The sequence below is a fragment of the Caenorhabditis remanei genome, chromosome V, assembly GCF_010183535.1.
Source record: "Caenorhabditis remanei strain PX506 chromosome V, whole genome shotgun sequence".
NCBI lineage: Eukaryota > Metazoa > Nematoda > Chromadorea > Rhabditida > Rhabditidae > Caenorhabditis > Caenorhabditis remanei.
In genome coordinates this window covers 10,974,107-10,989,334 of record NC_071332.1, presented here as the reverse complement: position 1 = coordinate 10,989,334, position 15,228 = coordinate 10,974,107, and the positions used below count along the sequence as shown (strand labels likewise).

Below are 15,228 nucleotides of genomic sequence, written 5' to 3'. Positions count from 1 at the left end.
ATATTTCTTCAGACGGAGTTGCAAAGAAAAACCAGTTATAGTTTTACACTTCATATATGTAGCTTTTCAAAAAATGTGAACTCCGTAGATTGTTAATCAAACAGTTTTCTTGGGAAACGAAGTGGGCCTAAAATGTTTGTAACTAGGTTTAGAAATATGTAAGCTTTCATATTTCTGAATGTAAGAGACGAATAAAACATTTCTAAAACGGTTTCCAGCATTGAGTCTTGACCAGACATTCGAATCAGAACTTGAATGGCGTAATATATCTACAAATTGCTCCAGAATACGAATAATAATAATTAGGGATGCAAACAGGCAATTGTTTTTCCGTCTGGCAGTTTAAGATTTTCCAATCAAAACACTTCGTCCCAGAAGCCTCATCACTACCCTCGTTAATCTTCATGGATTAGCCAGTCGCGTTTCCTGTTTTCAGAGTCTCTTCCCATCTCTTACCACCCGGGTGGTCCCATCAAGAAGTACCTTCCAAAAGTGTCTCATGTTGGACTCGTCCCAACATATCTAATTTCAAATCTTTTTGGACCCACACCCTATTTTCCTTCCATCCCTTCCTTCCCTTCATCTCCGCTTTTCGACACTTCTCACATAGACACACACAAACGAGGAGCTCTTTCTTCTTCTTCTTGTCCATCTAGGGACACCCGTCCTTCTGCGTATCTATCTCTAACTATACTATTTCCAATTGTCTGACCGGCTGCCCATTACAAGACAGATGTCTGTCTCCAACCACATACAGCATACTCTCTAAACCCTCGCCCGTTTCCATTTTCATCTCCGTCTCGTTTTCTCTCGCTTCTTCTCGTTTCTTCTTGTCCTCCTCTCTACAACAAAACGAGCATATACCCTTTTTTGGACCCTCTTCGTCTCGTTCCTTGTACCTCTCCTTTGAATTTTGCAGCCAGGAGAAAAGCAGGAAATTCGATTTCCTGGAATCATTTTTTGGGTTTTGAAAGATTCGTTTTTTTTTGTTCAAGTGAGATACAGTTTTGTAATGATTGCTTTCTTTGAGAGAAGGATAGAGACACGTGATTTTTGTTGCCGAACGGAGAACAGTTAGTAAGTCAATAGTGCGAGAGCTTTAAAAAATACTTTATTTTGTAACTTTCGACTCAAAATAGTGTTTAACTCAGTGTTTAAAATTTCAAAGTGCTGAAAAAACAGTACATTTCCTAAGTAGGACCATCATTTGCTGTTGAAAATACATCCATGTCTATCTTTCCTATTTAAGTTTACTACTTTCTGAATTTAAAAAGTTTGAAGATGAGTTTGGAATCCGTTTCCCTTAGAATTAGCTCTCAAGAGTCGGTCACAATAGGTTCCGAAATAACCTTCTTTCTATGCCTACAAATTATTTGGGGAAAACCCATAAATAATACTTTTATATTGTAGACCTCTTTACTTTTCCCGGTCCCCCCTTCAAAAAAACCACATAATTGTTCGTGGGCCAAAATATATCTCTCGAGTTTTTTCTCCATCCATTCCTTTCGTATTTTTCTTTACCCTTCGTTCCTTTTTTCCTCTCCCAAATTGTTGTTCTAAATTCCAATTTCCTTCAATTTTCAGAGCACCAATGGTGTGAATCAACAATTTCCTTCACTTTAATTTTCAATTAACCCCACTCCAAAATGTCATATTTTTTACGAGAAATCGACGGTGACCGGGTGTGTTGCACAAGTACACAACTCGGCACAAGTATACCAGAAGACCGAAAAAGTGCACGACGGCTGAGAAAACTTTTGTATAAATGTGCAGAGAACACGTGCAAGACAGATATTCTGAAGGTTCCGGCATACTGTGGGAAGACTGATGCAGACGAAGGTATTGAATTTGGCTTGATATTCAATACGAGAAAAACAAAATTTCAGACAAATCTCCAGTGGATCCTCAACAACAAATAAATTTTCATGACATACTAAACTCGAAATTTGTGGTTGGACCGCCGTCTCCATTTGCGTTGGTTGCGATTGCAAAATCTATACTTGCGAGATTTGGAAATCCAGAAGAAAATACAGAAAAAGAAGATCGGGGAGATGAAGAAGCTGGAACGAGTGGTGCTGATGAAGAAGGAAAGCACTATAGAAATGTGAGTATTGGAAATATAGAACTGGTATATTGGAAAAAATAATGATCCTATCAGCATTACGTAAAAAAGTCAAAACTAATTTAAATATAATCCATAAATTTTCAGACTGATCAACTGGTCGGTGCTAGCCTAACTTGCATCTTCGAAGTTCTCGAACAACTGAGTCGAAGAGATGCTGAACTCTGTGTCCAGGCCCTTGAATCTCTCTTATCTCTGATTCAATCAATGCCAATAGAATGCCTTCAATCTGAAAATCGTCTCTCGATGTCTGCAATGATCACAGTACTAAAGAATCTTCGGGAAGACGGATGCCCATCTGTCAGTTCAAAAGCCACATCATGTCTAGTGGCTCTGTCAGTTGCATGTGGAGAGCCGGAGCATTTGACCAGCACTATTCGATCATTGTTTTGCATGAAGAAAAACATTCGGATGAGCGCTGATTCCACGTATGATATGATACAAATGCCTGAGAATTTAAGAAGATTGTTGTTGAAAGTGAGAAGGAAAGCGCTTGGAGGAGATAATTCTTCGAATTCTCCGTAAGTTATTCAAATCTTTTTTTGATTGTTTTCTAAAATGAAAACTGCAGTCTATGATTATAATTCAATTATTTTCTGTTTATTTTTCAGACCCAACTGGTCCATGATGGATGTTCACCAACATTCAGTTGCAAGCAGCTTCAGTCTCCCATCCCTCCCAGATAGTTCTCCATCTTCTGATACTCCAGATGACGACAACCGGAATCACAGCTCGACAGCTTGCGATGGGACATTTCTCTATATTCTCAACTATGTCGGTCTATACAAGTTAGGGACTGGACTGAACGAGACGATAGCTGGGAAGTTGTATGCTGCTAATCAAGGATTGAAATCATCAAAAAATGTGCAAATGTATTTATGCAATGGATCTCTATATCTTCGAAGAAATTATTCATCATGCATATCTGTGATTGATACTGATTCTTTGCTAGATATCGGAGAAGTGATATTGCCACCCACATGTGTTCAACATGCTCTATTCACGGATGGAACCTATTTCTACAGTGCAACTTTGATTGCAAATTCTACATTATCTGTGAGTTTTTTTTTCCGATTCTAAGAGTTGTGAATCTAGCTCTGTTTTAAATATCTTTATTTTAATTTTATTTATTTCACTTTTCAGACAATTCAACTCAACGACTCTTTCTCCCCTTCAAATGAACCGTCTTCTAGACGAAGCCACCGATTGACAGACGTCAAGTTCAAATCTCACGGAGATGTCCAGAGTCCTCATCAGCTTCCAGAATATCTTCCTGCTAATCTTCATCGTAAGGCATTATTATACGCAAAACTAATCTTCAGTTTTCTATTTCAGCTCAAACTGTTGATCTTCATATTACACGAGAACTTGCATTCATCCAAGCCCGATCCGGCAAAGTGTATTATGCTGGAAATGGAACTCGATTCGGATTATTTGAAACTGGAAACAACTGGATGGAACTGTGTCTTCCTGAACCAATAGTTCAAATATCTGTGGGAATGGATACGATAATGTTTCGATCCGGTGCAGGTCATGGATGGATTGCAAGCGTCGATGATAAAAAGCGAAACGGAAGGTTGAGAAGATTGATACCTTCGAATCGACGGAAGATTGTACATATTTGTGCTTCTGGCCACGTATATGGATATGTTACTGAAAATGGAAAAGTCTTTATGGGAGGTCTCCACGCAATGAGAGTCAATGTATCAAACTCCATGCTCTGCGGACTGGACAGTGTCGTTGTCTCTTCGTTGGCTCTTGGAAAATCTCATGGTGTTGCAGTGTCTCGTAATGGACATCTTTTCACTTGGGGAATGAACAACATGAATCAATGCGGAAGAACTGAATCTGCCTCCGTTACATCATCTCCTCGGCACACGGTTCGGCAGGAATATCAAATTTGCCCGATTGGGGATCACACTTGGCTCAATGATACACCCACTGTCTGTTCGCAATGTGGTCTTTGCTCAGCAAGAGGTAAAGCTTGTGGAAGAGTACCGCGAATGAAGGGAACCATGTGTCATTGTGGAGTTGGAGAGTCGGCATGTCTTCGTTGTGGACTTTGTAGACCATGTGGAGAGATAACAGAACCACCGCAACCTGGAAGGGCTCAACATGTGCAGTTCAGTTCAACAGCTGTTCAACAAAGAAGTACATTGCATCCAGCACGTCTGATTCTGAGTAAAGGTCCTCATGATGTGAAAGTCTCAAGTGTTAGCTGTGGTAACTTCCATACTGTACTACTTGCGTCAGATCGTAGGGTTTTCACATTTGGATCCAATTGTCATGGCCAGCTGGGAGTTGGAGACACATTAAGCAAGAACACACCACAACAAGTTGTCCTACCATCCGACGTGCTAATAGTGCAGGTTGCTGCTGGAGCCAATCATACAGTTCTACGAGCCAATGATGGAAGCGTCTACACATTTGGTGCATTTGGAAAAGGACAACTTGCGAGGCCAGCAGGAGAGAAAGCAGGATGGAATGCAACACCGGAGAAAATTCCTGGATATGGACAGGGCTCGAATGATTCTTTTGCCGGATGGATTGGAGCCGATGGTGATTCTACCATCATTCACAGTCATACGCCTCTTTTATCTCAAGACAATATTCTTAAGGCTCAAATCGTGGCAAACAAAACAAATATTTTCATTTTTCCAAGACAAGTCGGCAAGGATTACATTGTGATTCGTAGAAAGCTGAATCTCTTTGAACATCATCCAAGTGACTACAACTGTTCATTGATATCCTGGGCAACTGATCCGAAGTATGACATGTTATGGTACTACAGCTCTGCTGTAATGGAGATCAAGGGATACGATATCTTCAAGAAAACTGATAAACAAGTGGAAGACGCCTTCGATTCGTTGACTTATCTTGCTGGAGCCGAATTCGCAGTTCAAGTGTATGATAGTCCTGCATATGCGACATCGATGACTCTCGGAATGCAACTTTTATCAGCCACTTATTCTGCAAATGTGCTCAATCTTTCAGATTTTTGGAAAGAGAAAAATGGAGATAAAGATCAAGATCAAGAAAGAACAGCAATGGACGGATACTCAGTTGCAAATCGTTTTGAAGGTACTGGAGGTGGTTGGGGATACTCTGCTCATTCAGTTGAAGCTATCCAATTCAAAGTCTCTAAAGAAATTCGTCTAGTGGGTGTTGGCCTGTATGGTGGTCGTGGAGAGTACATTTCCAAACTGAAATTATATCGACAAATTGGAAATGATGCTGACGAACTATACGTGGAACAAATCACAGAAACTGATGAGACAATGTACGATTGTGGCGCTCATGAGACTGCAACTCTACTTTTCTCTCAACCGATTGTCATCCAGCCCAACCATTGGCACGTTGTCAGTGCAAAAATCAGCGGACCGTCTTCTGATTGTGGAGCTGGAGGGAAGCATCTTGTGGAATGTGATGGAGTCTCATTTCAGTTCCGGAATTCGGTGGTATCTAATAATGGAACTGATGTTAATGTTGGTCAGATTCCTGAACTGTACTATCAAGTTGTCGGTGGAACGGAAACGCGAGAGGAAGCAGATAACAACAAACAACTTTCTATCAGTCGAGAAATGTCAAATCTCTTCTCTCCTATGGCTCTAAAAAACGTGACAGCAGAAGGGATTGGAAATCTACTGCAGCTTTTGGAGTGGTCATTCCAACGAGTTCAAGTGGAAAATCAAGGAGAAGATAGTGCAGAAAAACAATGGTCTCAAGAGAGAGCAGGATTTGTAGCTCTTTTGTCGATGAGACTTATTTCAAGATTTGTGAAAACAGTGTACAAAGAGAAGGGACATCAAGAGGAACCTGGAATTGATTTTGCGAATAAAATTGTCAATCTTCATTCGATGCTTCTCGAGTTTTTCTTCTCGACTGATATGACTGATTACATCAATCGACCGTTGATTAAGAAAGAGGAAAAGATTGTGGAAGAAGGATATACTTTGATGCAGTGTATTTCAGAAGCTATCAGGTTATTTACATCTTTGTCTCACTGTTTCATGGGATCTCGGAACCTTGTCAACGCACATCTTCTGGCTGTGATGAATAAGGGTAGTCTCGATCATAATACCCTTATTCTGACATCTGCTGTTATTGGAAGTTTGTCAAAGATTGATCGGTTTGCTCATCAACTTCTGAGCTCTAACTATAACAATGATCGGTTTCCAATGCTTTCATCACTACTTCTGAAACACTTCAATTGTGAAAAAGACACTCTCGCCACATTGACTTCGTTCCCAAACATTCTCCGATTCCTATACGACCAGACTTTCATGAGAAATGCTTTTGAAAACACATCTCTACTCGCTGAAAAGATTCTTGTCAAAGTGTCTAAAGAACTTGCAATTCCTCCGGAGGACATGATGTTAGGACCAGTTGTGCACCAGACTCCAGCGAGGTTCCGGAAAAGAAGTACTGCTCCGACGTGGGATATGTCGGATGGATGCTCAGATGCAGTTGCTTTTCGAGTGGATTCCGAAGGTGTAAAACTTCATGGATTTGGAATATATCTACCACTGGAACCAGACAGAAGAAACTTCATCGGTGAAATTCTGATGCTGGCGCCAGATTCATCGGAAAAGTGGACATGTCTTCTACGTGTCTCTGCGGAAATGTCGGCAGATGAGAAAGAAGTTGGGATAATTCGATTCCCTGAGAACGTGCTTCTCTCCCCTGGAGTCACGTACGCAGTCAAAGTCAATATGATAAAGAATGCAAAAACCTTCTGCGGAGAAGGGGGAGTCCCTCAAGTGCAACTTCTCAATGGAGGACGTCTACTTTTCTCTGGTTGCTCGATGAGTCAAAATGGTACAACAGTACAGAGAGGTCAACTGCCTTTCTTAATGTATTCGGTAGTAGATGAATCAAGCACGATCCCAGTCAAACAGGAAACAATAAATGATACATTCATTTTGCTTTTACGATTGATGGCTAACAAGATAGGAGCAGCAATTACGGATGGTGGAGCACTCCCTGCGTGTTGTCAGCATTTGATGTCTCACATCAGTCCTCATGTCATGGTTTTCATGGAGAGGTTTCCGGATAAAGCACTTGAATTGATGTCGACAATGGAACAGTTGATTCCGATGGTTTCTAATTTGAACGGTGTGGAAAGAGTGAGTAACTTTCAGTCGAATTCACTTCGTTGAATTTTTTAAACAATATTTTTTTTAACTTTAGGTCTTCCACTCCTACGATTCCGAAGACAGTGGCTGTGAAGCTCCGTATTCTGGAATTGTAACGTCTGTCGTTGAAAGCCAACATCCCTACAAACCCAACACGTCTAGCTCAATGGTTGTCAATTTCGAGGAAGCTGACTACGTTTGCGTTCGATTCTCTCCTGACTGTCAAACTGCTCAATTTGATGATCAACTGACTATCTATCTTAAAATTGACGAACATTCATATATGCCTGTGGAACGATGCTATGGTAATGAGTGGCCTCACTATCCTATGATTCTTCCTGGAAACTGTCTACTGTTTGTTCTGGATGCTTCGTCAGCTGTGGAAGGTGCAACATCAGATCAAATGTTCGGTTACCATGTTACGGTAACTGGTTACCTGGTTGGCTACAGTGACACCACGATGCGATTAGAACAAGATCTAGTTTGGTTATCAGCAAATGCATGTAGAATCATGACTCAACTGCCAATCAACCCGAGCAATATCGAACATTTGAGTACAGCCGAAGATGATACACGACACTTATTCGAGAAACATGGTAGTCTTCTGAAGAAGGGTTTGAGTCTTAGTCACTCACCAACTCTCAGCGAACTCTGCACAAAAGGACAACCTCCACCAGCACAATCTGCAGATCTTCAGTTTCTTCGAGAGTTTCTATCCGGTCACATATCGTCATCTGCTGGTTTCTTAGCAAGGTGGTTGCCAACGGGACCTGTTGTGGATGCTTCAAAATGTCAACTATCTTTATCTCATGATGAATTAATTGTTGGAAAAGCAGTCATTTTGAAACTATCCTGTAGAGATCAATACGACCGGGAAGTGGATTGTCCAAAACTGCAAGTCGAAGCAAACGCCTCACTGGGTCACAGGAATCCTCAATCAACTATCACTAACAATCTACATATTGGCAACCTACCATCGTCACTGTTAATCCATCAGAATCCATTTCAACCAATCATTGTGAACCATACGAGATACATGAACATTGCCGCAATGCCTGCCTACTCCAACTATTCTGTGGAAGAAATTCGATTAGGATTTATGATAGAAGAGTTGATAAAAGATCGAATCCCCCTCAAGTCTTCTGATTCTTCCGTTTTCTCTGGATCCTGGACACCCACCACTGCTGGAAGATATAGAATAGAGTGTAAGGTGGATGGATTCGACATATCGCATACGTACACCGTGGAAGTTTCTGAAAGAGTTAATGGAAAAGGAGAAGAAGTCAAGTCGTCTGGGAAACGCCATGGAGCACAGATGACAGTTGCGAGAACCGTTTCGATTCCATTCTCCGGCGACTTCTCTGGAATTCGAATGCGACTTGGTACTTCCCTGGCGTCAGCTTCTGTCGGGGTGGTTCCTCGTGGGGCATTGGTTGAGTTTATTGAAGAAATGGAGAACGAAGATGGAAAATGGATAAGACTCACGGATGAGACCGCTCTGTTATACGGATGTAATATTGGAATAGGTCAAGTATGGTGCTTGGCTTATCACAAAGCACTCCAAAGAGAATTAATTCCGCTCAAAACGGATACAGATCGAGAAAAAATTGTGAGGATGAGAAGGAAAGAAATTGAGAAAGAATCCAGTGGAAGTAAACATCATAGTGTTTCGATTGATGCGAAGGAGACCTATAACTTAACACCGAATGACATTCTTCAAGTTTATTCTGCTCCCGCTCCTCATTCAATGATTGACGGAGAAAAGATTTATGGGCCATGTGATTTGGTTAGTAGTGGATGGATAAAGAATAGACACGGTCACTGGATTAAACTATCTGGAGTTGAAAAATATGTTCTACATAACAATGATCCCTCCTCGGAAACATCATTAACTTTTTCAACAAACGGGAATGATGAAGTCGATTTGGCGAGACCAGTGGAACGAAGAAGAACGAGACTTCCAAACGCATTGACGCCTTCTGTTGCTGATTGCATTAGAGCAGTTTTCGCAGCATTTGTCTGGCATGAGCACTTGGTGAAGGACTTGATGGCGGCAGCAGCGTATTTGAGATTCCACCAAAATTTGCATAATGTAAGTTCTAGTTTTTCTGATTTATAAGCACCCATAACACATTCCTCATTCTAGATCTGGCAATCGTGCGAACTTCCATCATGTACCAATGCACCAGCAGCTCTTCAACCCATTGTTAAAATTTGGAGAGAAATTTGTGAAGTTGTAGAAACTAGCGTTGAGCAACATTTGATAATGCCCCCGGTTTCCAACAAAGCTATGCACAGCGACTCTGTTAAACCTGCATCCTTAAACGGTGGATGCGAACTCTGTGATGCACACATAACTGTTCCTTTGACAGTTCATCTTCGAATGGCGCATCCTGGATGTGGTGGAGATTGTCTTGGTTACGGATATAATTCAAGTGGAAAGTTTACAACTGGTTGGTCTGGTGAATGTGGAGCTGGGGGAAGAGGACAGGCACCATGGTACCTTCTTTGCAACAATTGCCGATCTCAATACTTGAAAAAGACCCCAGCAGGACATCATCAAGAGAGGACTAGAAGATGGAGAGAATTTCGGTTTTCTACATCGGCATCAGATGCAAGACCTGAAGTTATAATTCGACAAAATGCATTGTTCCTGTTAGATTTGAATAGCAGACTGCAGACTGAATCAAATGTAAGTTTTGTCATTTGGTCTGTTTATAGTACTCTACATAATTGACCTTGTTTCAGAACTCGTCTGCTGCGACATCTGGTTGGACTATCAATCTCTTTCCCACTCATCTGAGCACACCATCCACTATGCCACGGAGTCAACAAAAACGTCTAGATGTCCCACAAACTCATTCTCTTCACCAGAATTCTTATATGAAACTCGGATATTCTTCCGATCCGGGACCAAAAGTGAATGTAATTATGTCACCTCCAGAACAGTTCCAAGACCAAGCAACATCTCTAAACCATCGTCCAGGTCCATTAAATGTTGCTGAGCCAGCTGAAGTTCTTCAATCCCCATCTGCTGCCCTTCGGACATTGTTCTCCAACACCAATCCATCAACCTCGGCACTTCTGAAACGACCAGTTCTAGCGTTTTGTGTGGAACATCATGACTTGAAACGTATTCGAGCAGCATGCGTTCAGTCCGTGAGACGTGCTGTCGCATTCGCTCACGCATTTCGTGTCTGGAACTGGCTTCTCAGAATGGTATCATCAGAATATAGTGTATCGGATATCATTCTGCAGTATCTCACAACTTTAACATCATATAATCGACTGGCAGAATACATGTTTTCCGCAAAGAAGAACACCAATATCTTGCCTCATCCGTGGAGACTTTGCTTCCTGGCAGGACCGATTGCAGCTGATATGGTCACTCAACTCCATGCATTCTTGCACACTGTCTCAATCATTCTGCAGTCAGCTGGGGTTGATGGGAGACTGAAATCTTTGTGTTTCAAGTCATGGACACTACAATTGACTGCGCAAGAGCAAGACTTATTAATTTTGACGTGTAATATTCTGGGAACAGTTGGAGGAATTCTATCGGATACTTCAATAATGGACGTCGATAATCGATTTGTGAAAGAGATGATAGATATTACGAAGTTTGCTGAAATTAGTGCCAGCAGTCGACAAGCAATGGTGATTTGTTTGACAGATGGAAGTGGAGAAACATTTTGGGAAAGTGGAGACGAGGTGGGATTTCATTTTTCTTTTTTTCTTACAAAGAGTGTGGTTTTCATAAATGTTTTCTATTTTCAGGATAAAAACCGTTCTCGTTCCTTAGCTGTTCAACTCGAAGAAAGTGCTCGTGGAGAGATACTTTCTCTGTATATTGATAACGCAAGAGATGAGGGGTACCGAATAGCTGCTGTTTCTTTCAAAGCAATTCTAGAAGACGGAAGACGAAAAGATCTAACAATTATCAGTTTGGAACACGTAAGCATTCAGTCAGTTCTAGTTCCAATATAATTGTTTCATTTTAGACTCACTGTGGTTGGGTGAAATGTTGCATAAAAGGCATCCATCACATTCAAATACAATTCAAAGGACCCAACCAAGCGTCTCGCGTACGACAACTCATGATTCTTGGCTACCCTGCTAAGAGTTGCGGATCCCCAAGAATGGTTCCATCTACCTCTCATCATTTATTCTTTAATGACACTCAACGAGATGCATTTGCACTTTTCCAAGCAATATCTTCTCAAGCATTTTGTGGAGAATTATCGGAGGATGATACTCTGAGAGAACGTGTAATAGATTTATTGTTCAGTAGAGTTCAACTTTATCCACTTCAAAACTACGTGTACAACCAAGTGGTTCAAGCAATGGAAAAAGAAGTCGAATTACTTTGTGACAAGTCAAAAAGAAACTATTCATATTGCTGTGGTTTAATGAGCCTGCTGGTCAGAATTTGTGATTCAAGAGGAAATATGGATAGTTTCGGACAGCGAAATTCAGTATTGACATCTATCACTCAATTGCTGATATTCTCTCCGGTTGTTGTTCAAAGACAATGTCTGAACTCATTGGAATGTATTTTTGCTTCGTTTTCACCTACTAACGTGGAAGTTCCAAAAATCATCAAATATCTTTTGGTTGTCGTTGGAAAAGTTATTCAACTGCAAGTCAGAGACAAAGCTGCGCACACAGTCGTGACTGTTCATTTATGTGTGAGTTCACTTTTTCTTATTTTGTCTAGTTCATTCTTAAATTGCGATTTTCAGTCTTCCGTTTTGAATGCTCCGCAAAGCTGGCGAGTTGACAAATCAATCGATATGGATATTGGGAGACAAACAGCACTTCTTGTTGAAAACCTCTGCAGCGGAACGTACACTCCAGAGTGGTCCGTCGCCACTAGATGTGAACTTGCCAATTGTCTCCTCAGTCTCATCCAAATGCCGGAATCTGTTTCTTACACTGAAACTCTGTCCTCTGGAGGAAAAAGCAAGGCAGTAGCTGTTGTTGGGTCGAAACGGTTCTGGACTGCAATCTCATCTCTAGCTTTGATCAAGAACAAGTCATGGCTTGAGCTATCAGAACGATGGAAATCAGTTCAAGATCAAGAAGATGAAGAACCCGTCTCTTTGTGTGAAAATCATGATGACGGACATACTGTAGCTCAAGTTTTCTGTGTGGATTGTGACGTGGCACTTTGTAAAGAATGCTTCACCGTAATGCATCTACACAAGAAAAATAGAAATCACGGAGTGAAAAATTTGGTTCAATCAAGCGCACAACACGATATCAATATCCATCAAGGGTGTGCCAGAATGAAATTTTTGAACTTTTTGGTAAGTTGTTTTTTTCCGAAATGACCCTTTCAAAAACTATTGACTTATTTCAACAACTCGAAAAATAGAAAATTTTTCCAGATTTTGTTTCACGGCGAAGCTTTGAACGGAATGGTAGAAGTTGCCGCTGATACTTTATTTCCATCTTCAACGTCTTCAATTCAACCAGCTATGCAAGACTCTGCAGCTTTCCTTGGTGTCCATCCAATGACGTGTCGTTTCTGTGGGAATCACGTCCCCATCGAAGAGCAGAATCTGGACGGAACATGTACCCATGATGACTGCGTGAACTACGCTAAAACTGCTTGCCAAGTCATGCACACCTGCAATCATTTCTGCGGAGGAATCAGGAATGAAGAAGATTGCCTTCCGTGTATTACATGTAAGAAATCAGAAACCACACAAGACGGAGACGATGTTTGTGTCATTTGCTTCACTGAACGACTTGGAGCAGCACCGTGTATCAAACTAGGATGCGGTCACATTTTCCACTATCATTGTGTTAGGTTGATTCTGGAGAAGAGATGGAATGGCCCCAGAATTGTTTTTCGATTTATGCATTGTCCACTGTGTATTCAAATAATTGAGCACAGTGGTCTTGAAGACTTGATCAAACCTTTGAAAGCAATCAGACATGAAGTGGTAGACAAGGCAAAAATGCGATTGGAATACGACGGTCTACTGAACACACAAGCTCTCACAGATCCAAGAAGCGAATTTTACAATCAACCAGAAGAGTATGCCCTCGACAGGTACATGTATGTGCTTTGTCATAAATGCAAGAAGGCTTACTTCGGAGGAGAGAGTCGGTGTCAAGCAGCATTGGAGAATTCACAATTCAATCCAGAAGAACTTTTATGTGGTGGCTGTTCGGATACAAGTGGAGGTCAAATTTGTCCGAGACATGGGGCTGAGTTCTTGGAATACAAGTGTCGATTCTGTTGTTCGATTGCAGTTTATTTCTGGTCAGTTTTCTTTTTTGCATTCTGAATTATTTCTATAAAGATACTTTTATTATGAAACATATGCTATTTTCAGTTTTGGCACCACTCATTTTTGTGCGCCGTGTCACGACGAATTCCAACGTCTGATGTCTCTCCCGAAAAATCAACTTCCTGCGTGTCCAGTGGGTCCTCGATCAACTCCAATGGAAGATCAAACGTGTCCTCTGAAAATGAAACATCCTCCGACTGGTGAAGAATTCGCAATGGGTTGTGGAATATGTAGAAATATTAGTACTTTTTAATTCGTTTTTAGTATTGTGTCTTTGAATACTCCGATTTTTATTGGGAAGCTAATAACTCCTGTTGGTTGTCTAGTCTTGAATATAATTTTTGTTGTCAATTCCAAGTTTCCGGTTTAGATTCTGATTACTTACCGTCTTTCTTTTCAATTTTATTCAATGTTCAAATTCAAGGTTTCCTTTTCCAATTTTCAGTACAACACGATCTCTGATTCTGTAACCATTTCCAAAGAAAACCTGAACTTTAGTTTTGTTTCTCTCTTGAGACGGGTATCATTTTCTGTGTGTCTATAATTCAATGATGGTACATAATAAAAAGATTTCTAATTTGATTTTCCAATGTGTACTTCATTCCAGAGATGACCATCACAACTATGGGGGCTAACTGAGTGATCAAAGGCTCGTCTGGAGCTGCCCACTCAACAGTAATTCTTATCCTTCTTTCTTTCTTTTTTCTGAAAATCGAATTAGCCACTCAATCCACAAGAGACCTTCTTCTACTTCTTTCACGTCTTGTCGATCACTTTTTCCTTTAGTTTTCCCATTATTTTCGGCGATAATCACATTGAAACAAAAACGTTGCGAGTCGAGATAAAAAGAGAAACTGAGAAAACGAAGAAAAAAGAAAAGACGCTGGGAATGTGCACTCAAATGATCATCTAGATTTATGAGATCTTTATTTTAATGTTTTTTTCTTGTTAGTCCTTTCTAGTGGTTTGTTTGACCAACGTGGTGTTTTCCAGAATGGAAAGTCTATTTCCTTATTATGACTTTTCTATATCTATAAACCGCAACTTGATTATTCAAAACGAGAACTAATAACAAACACTTTATTCAATGACTTGAAAATTACCAATGAAAACTCAACGGAACTGGATTTTTTCTTCTGTTGATTCTCGTAAAGTTACAGTATCCATCCACGCACAACACTTTCTTGAATTGCGTTGCGAACTTCTGACAGTCCATGTCAAATTCACATTCAGCTTTTCTTGATTTGCGACGACGAGCATCTACATTGACCACAGTCAAGTATAAAATTGTGAGGAGCAAGAAAAAGAATAAGAACCGCATATCGCGAACGAATAGTGAATCGTATTCAAGTATGATATGAAAGAGAACGAGAAAGCGGTTACAATAAAAGTTATGGTTATAATTCAATCAAAAGATGGGGAGGACATTGAGGAAAATGGTGGGAACGGGAATGACGAAAAAGGAAAATATCGGGAAATAAAAGAAAGGTGTTGTGTTTTGTCTCAATGTTCTCCAACTAGAAACTTTTAATTTTGATTTGAAATTGAGTTAGTTCTTCAACATTCCTGTAACCCGAGTGTTTCGTTGATTATGGCTGAAATTTTTCCGTCTCAAGATTTTGCGAAAATTGAGTTTTGTTTCACAACTGACCACTTATGCCGACGTTTC

General features: G+C 40.6%; 1 protein-coding gene and 1 pseudogene across 2 annotated transcripts; one reads left to right on the top strand and one right to left on the bottom strand.

Moving 5' to 3' along the window:
- Positions 1 to 1,646: 1,646 nt before the first annotated feature.
- On the top strand, positions 1,647 to 13,812 carry GCK72_018930 (uncharacterized protein; the record flags this gene model as incomplete). The annotated part of the gene is made up of 14 exons (XM_053732809.1): positions 1,647 to 1,839; positions 1,887 to 2,104; positions 2,210 to 2,643; positions 2,734 to 3,178; positions 3,266 to 3,410; positions 3,458 to 7,248; positions 7,313 to 9,349; positions 9,404 to 9,949; positions 10,006 to 10,968; positions 11,035 to 11,211; positions 11,259 to 11,945; positions 12,000 to 12,566; positions 12,648 to 13,531; positions 13,605 to 13,812. 14 exons carry the CDS (start codon positions 1,647 to 1,649, stop codon positions 13,810 to 13,812), a joined length of 11,295 nt encoding a protein of 3,764 aa, XP_053581722.1.
- Positions 13,601 to 14,880, bottom strand: GCK72_018929 (annotated as a pseudogene). The gene is made up of 2 exons: positions 14,718 to 14,880; positions 13,601 to 13,734 (listed from the first exon to the last, which is right to left on the bottom strand). Coding segments are annotated over exons 1-2 (297 nt in total).
- Between the last annotated feature and the right edge of the window lie 348 nt (positions 14,881 to 15,228).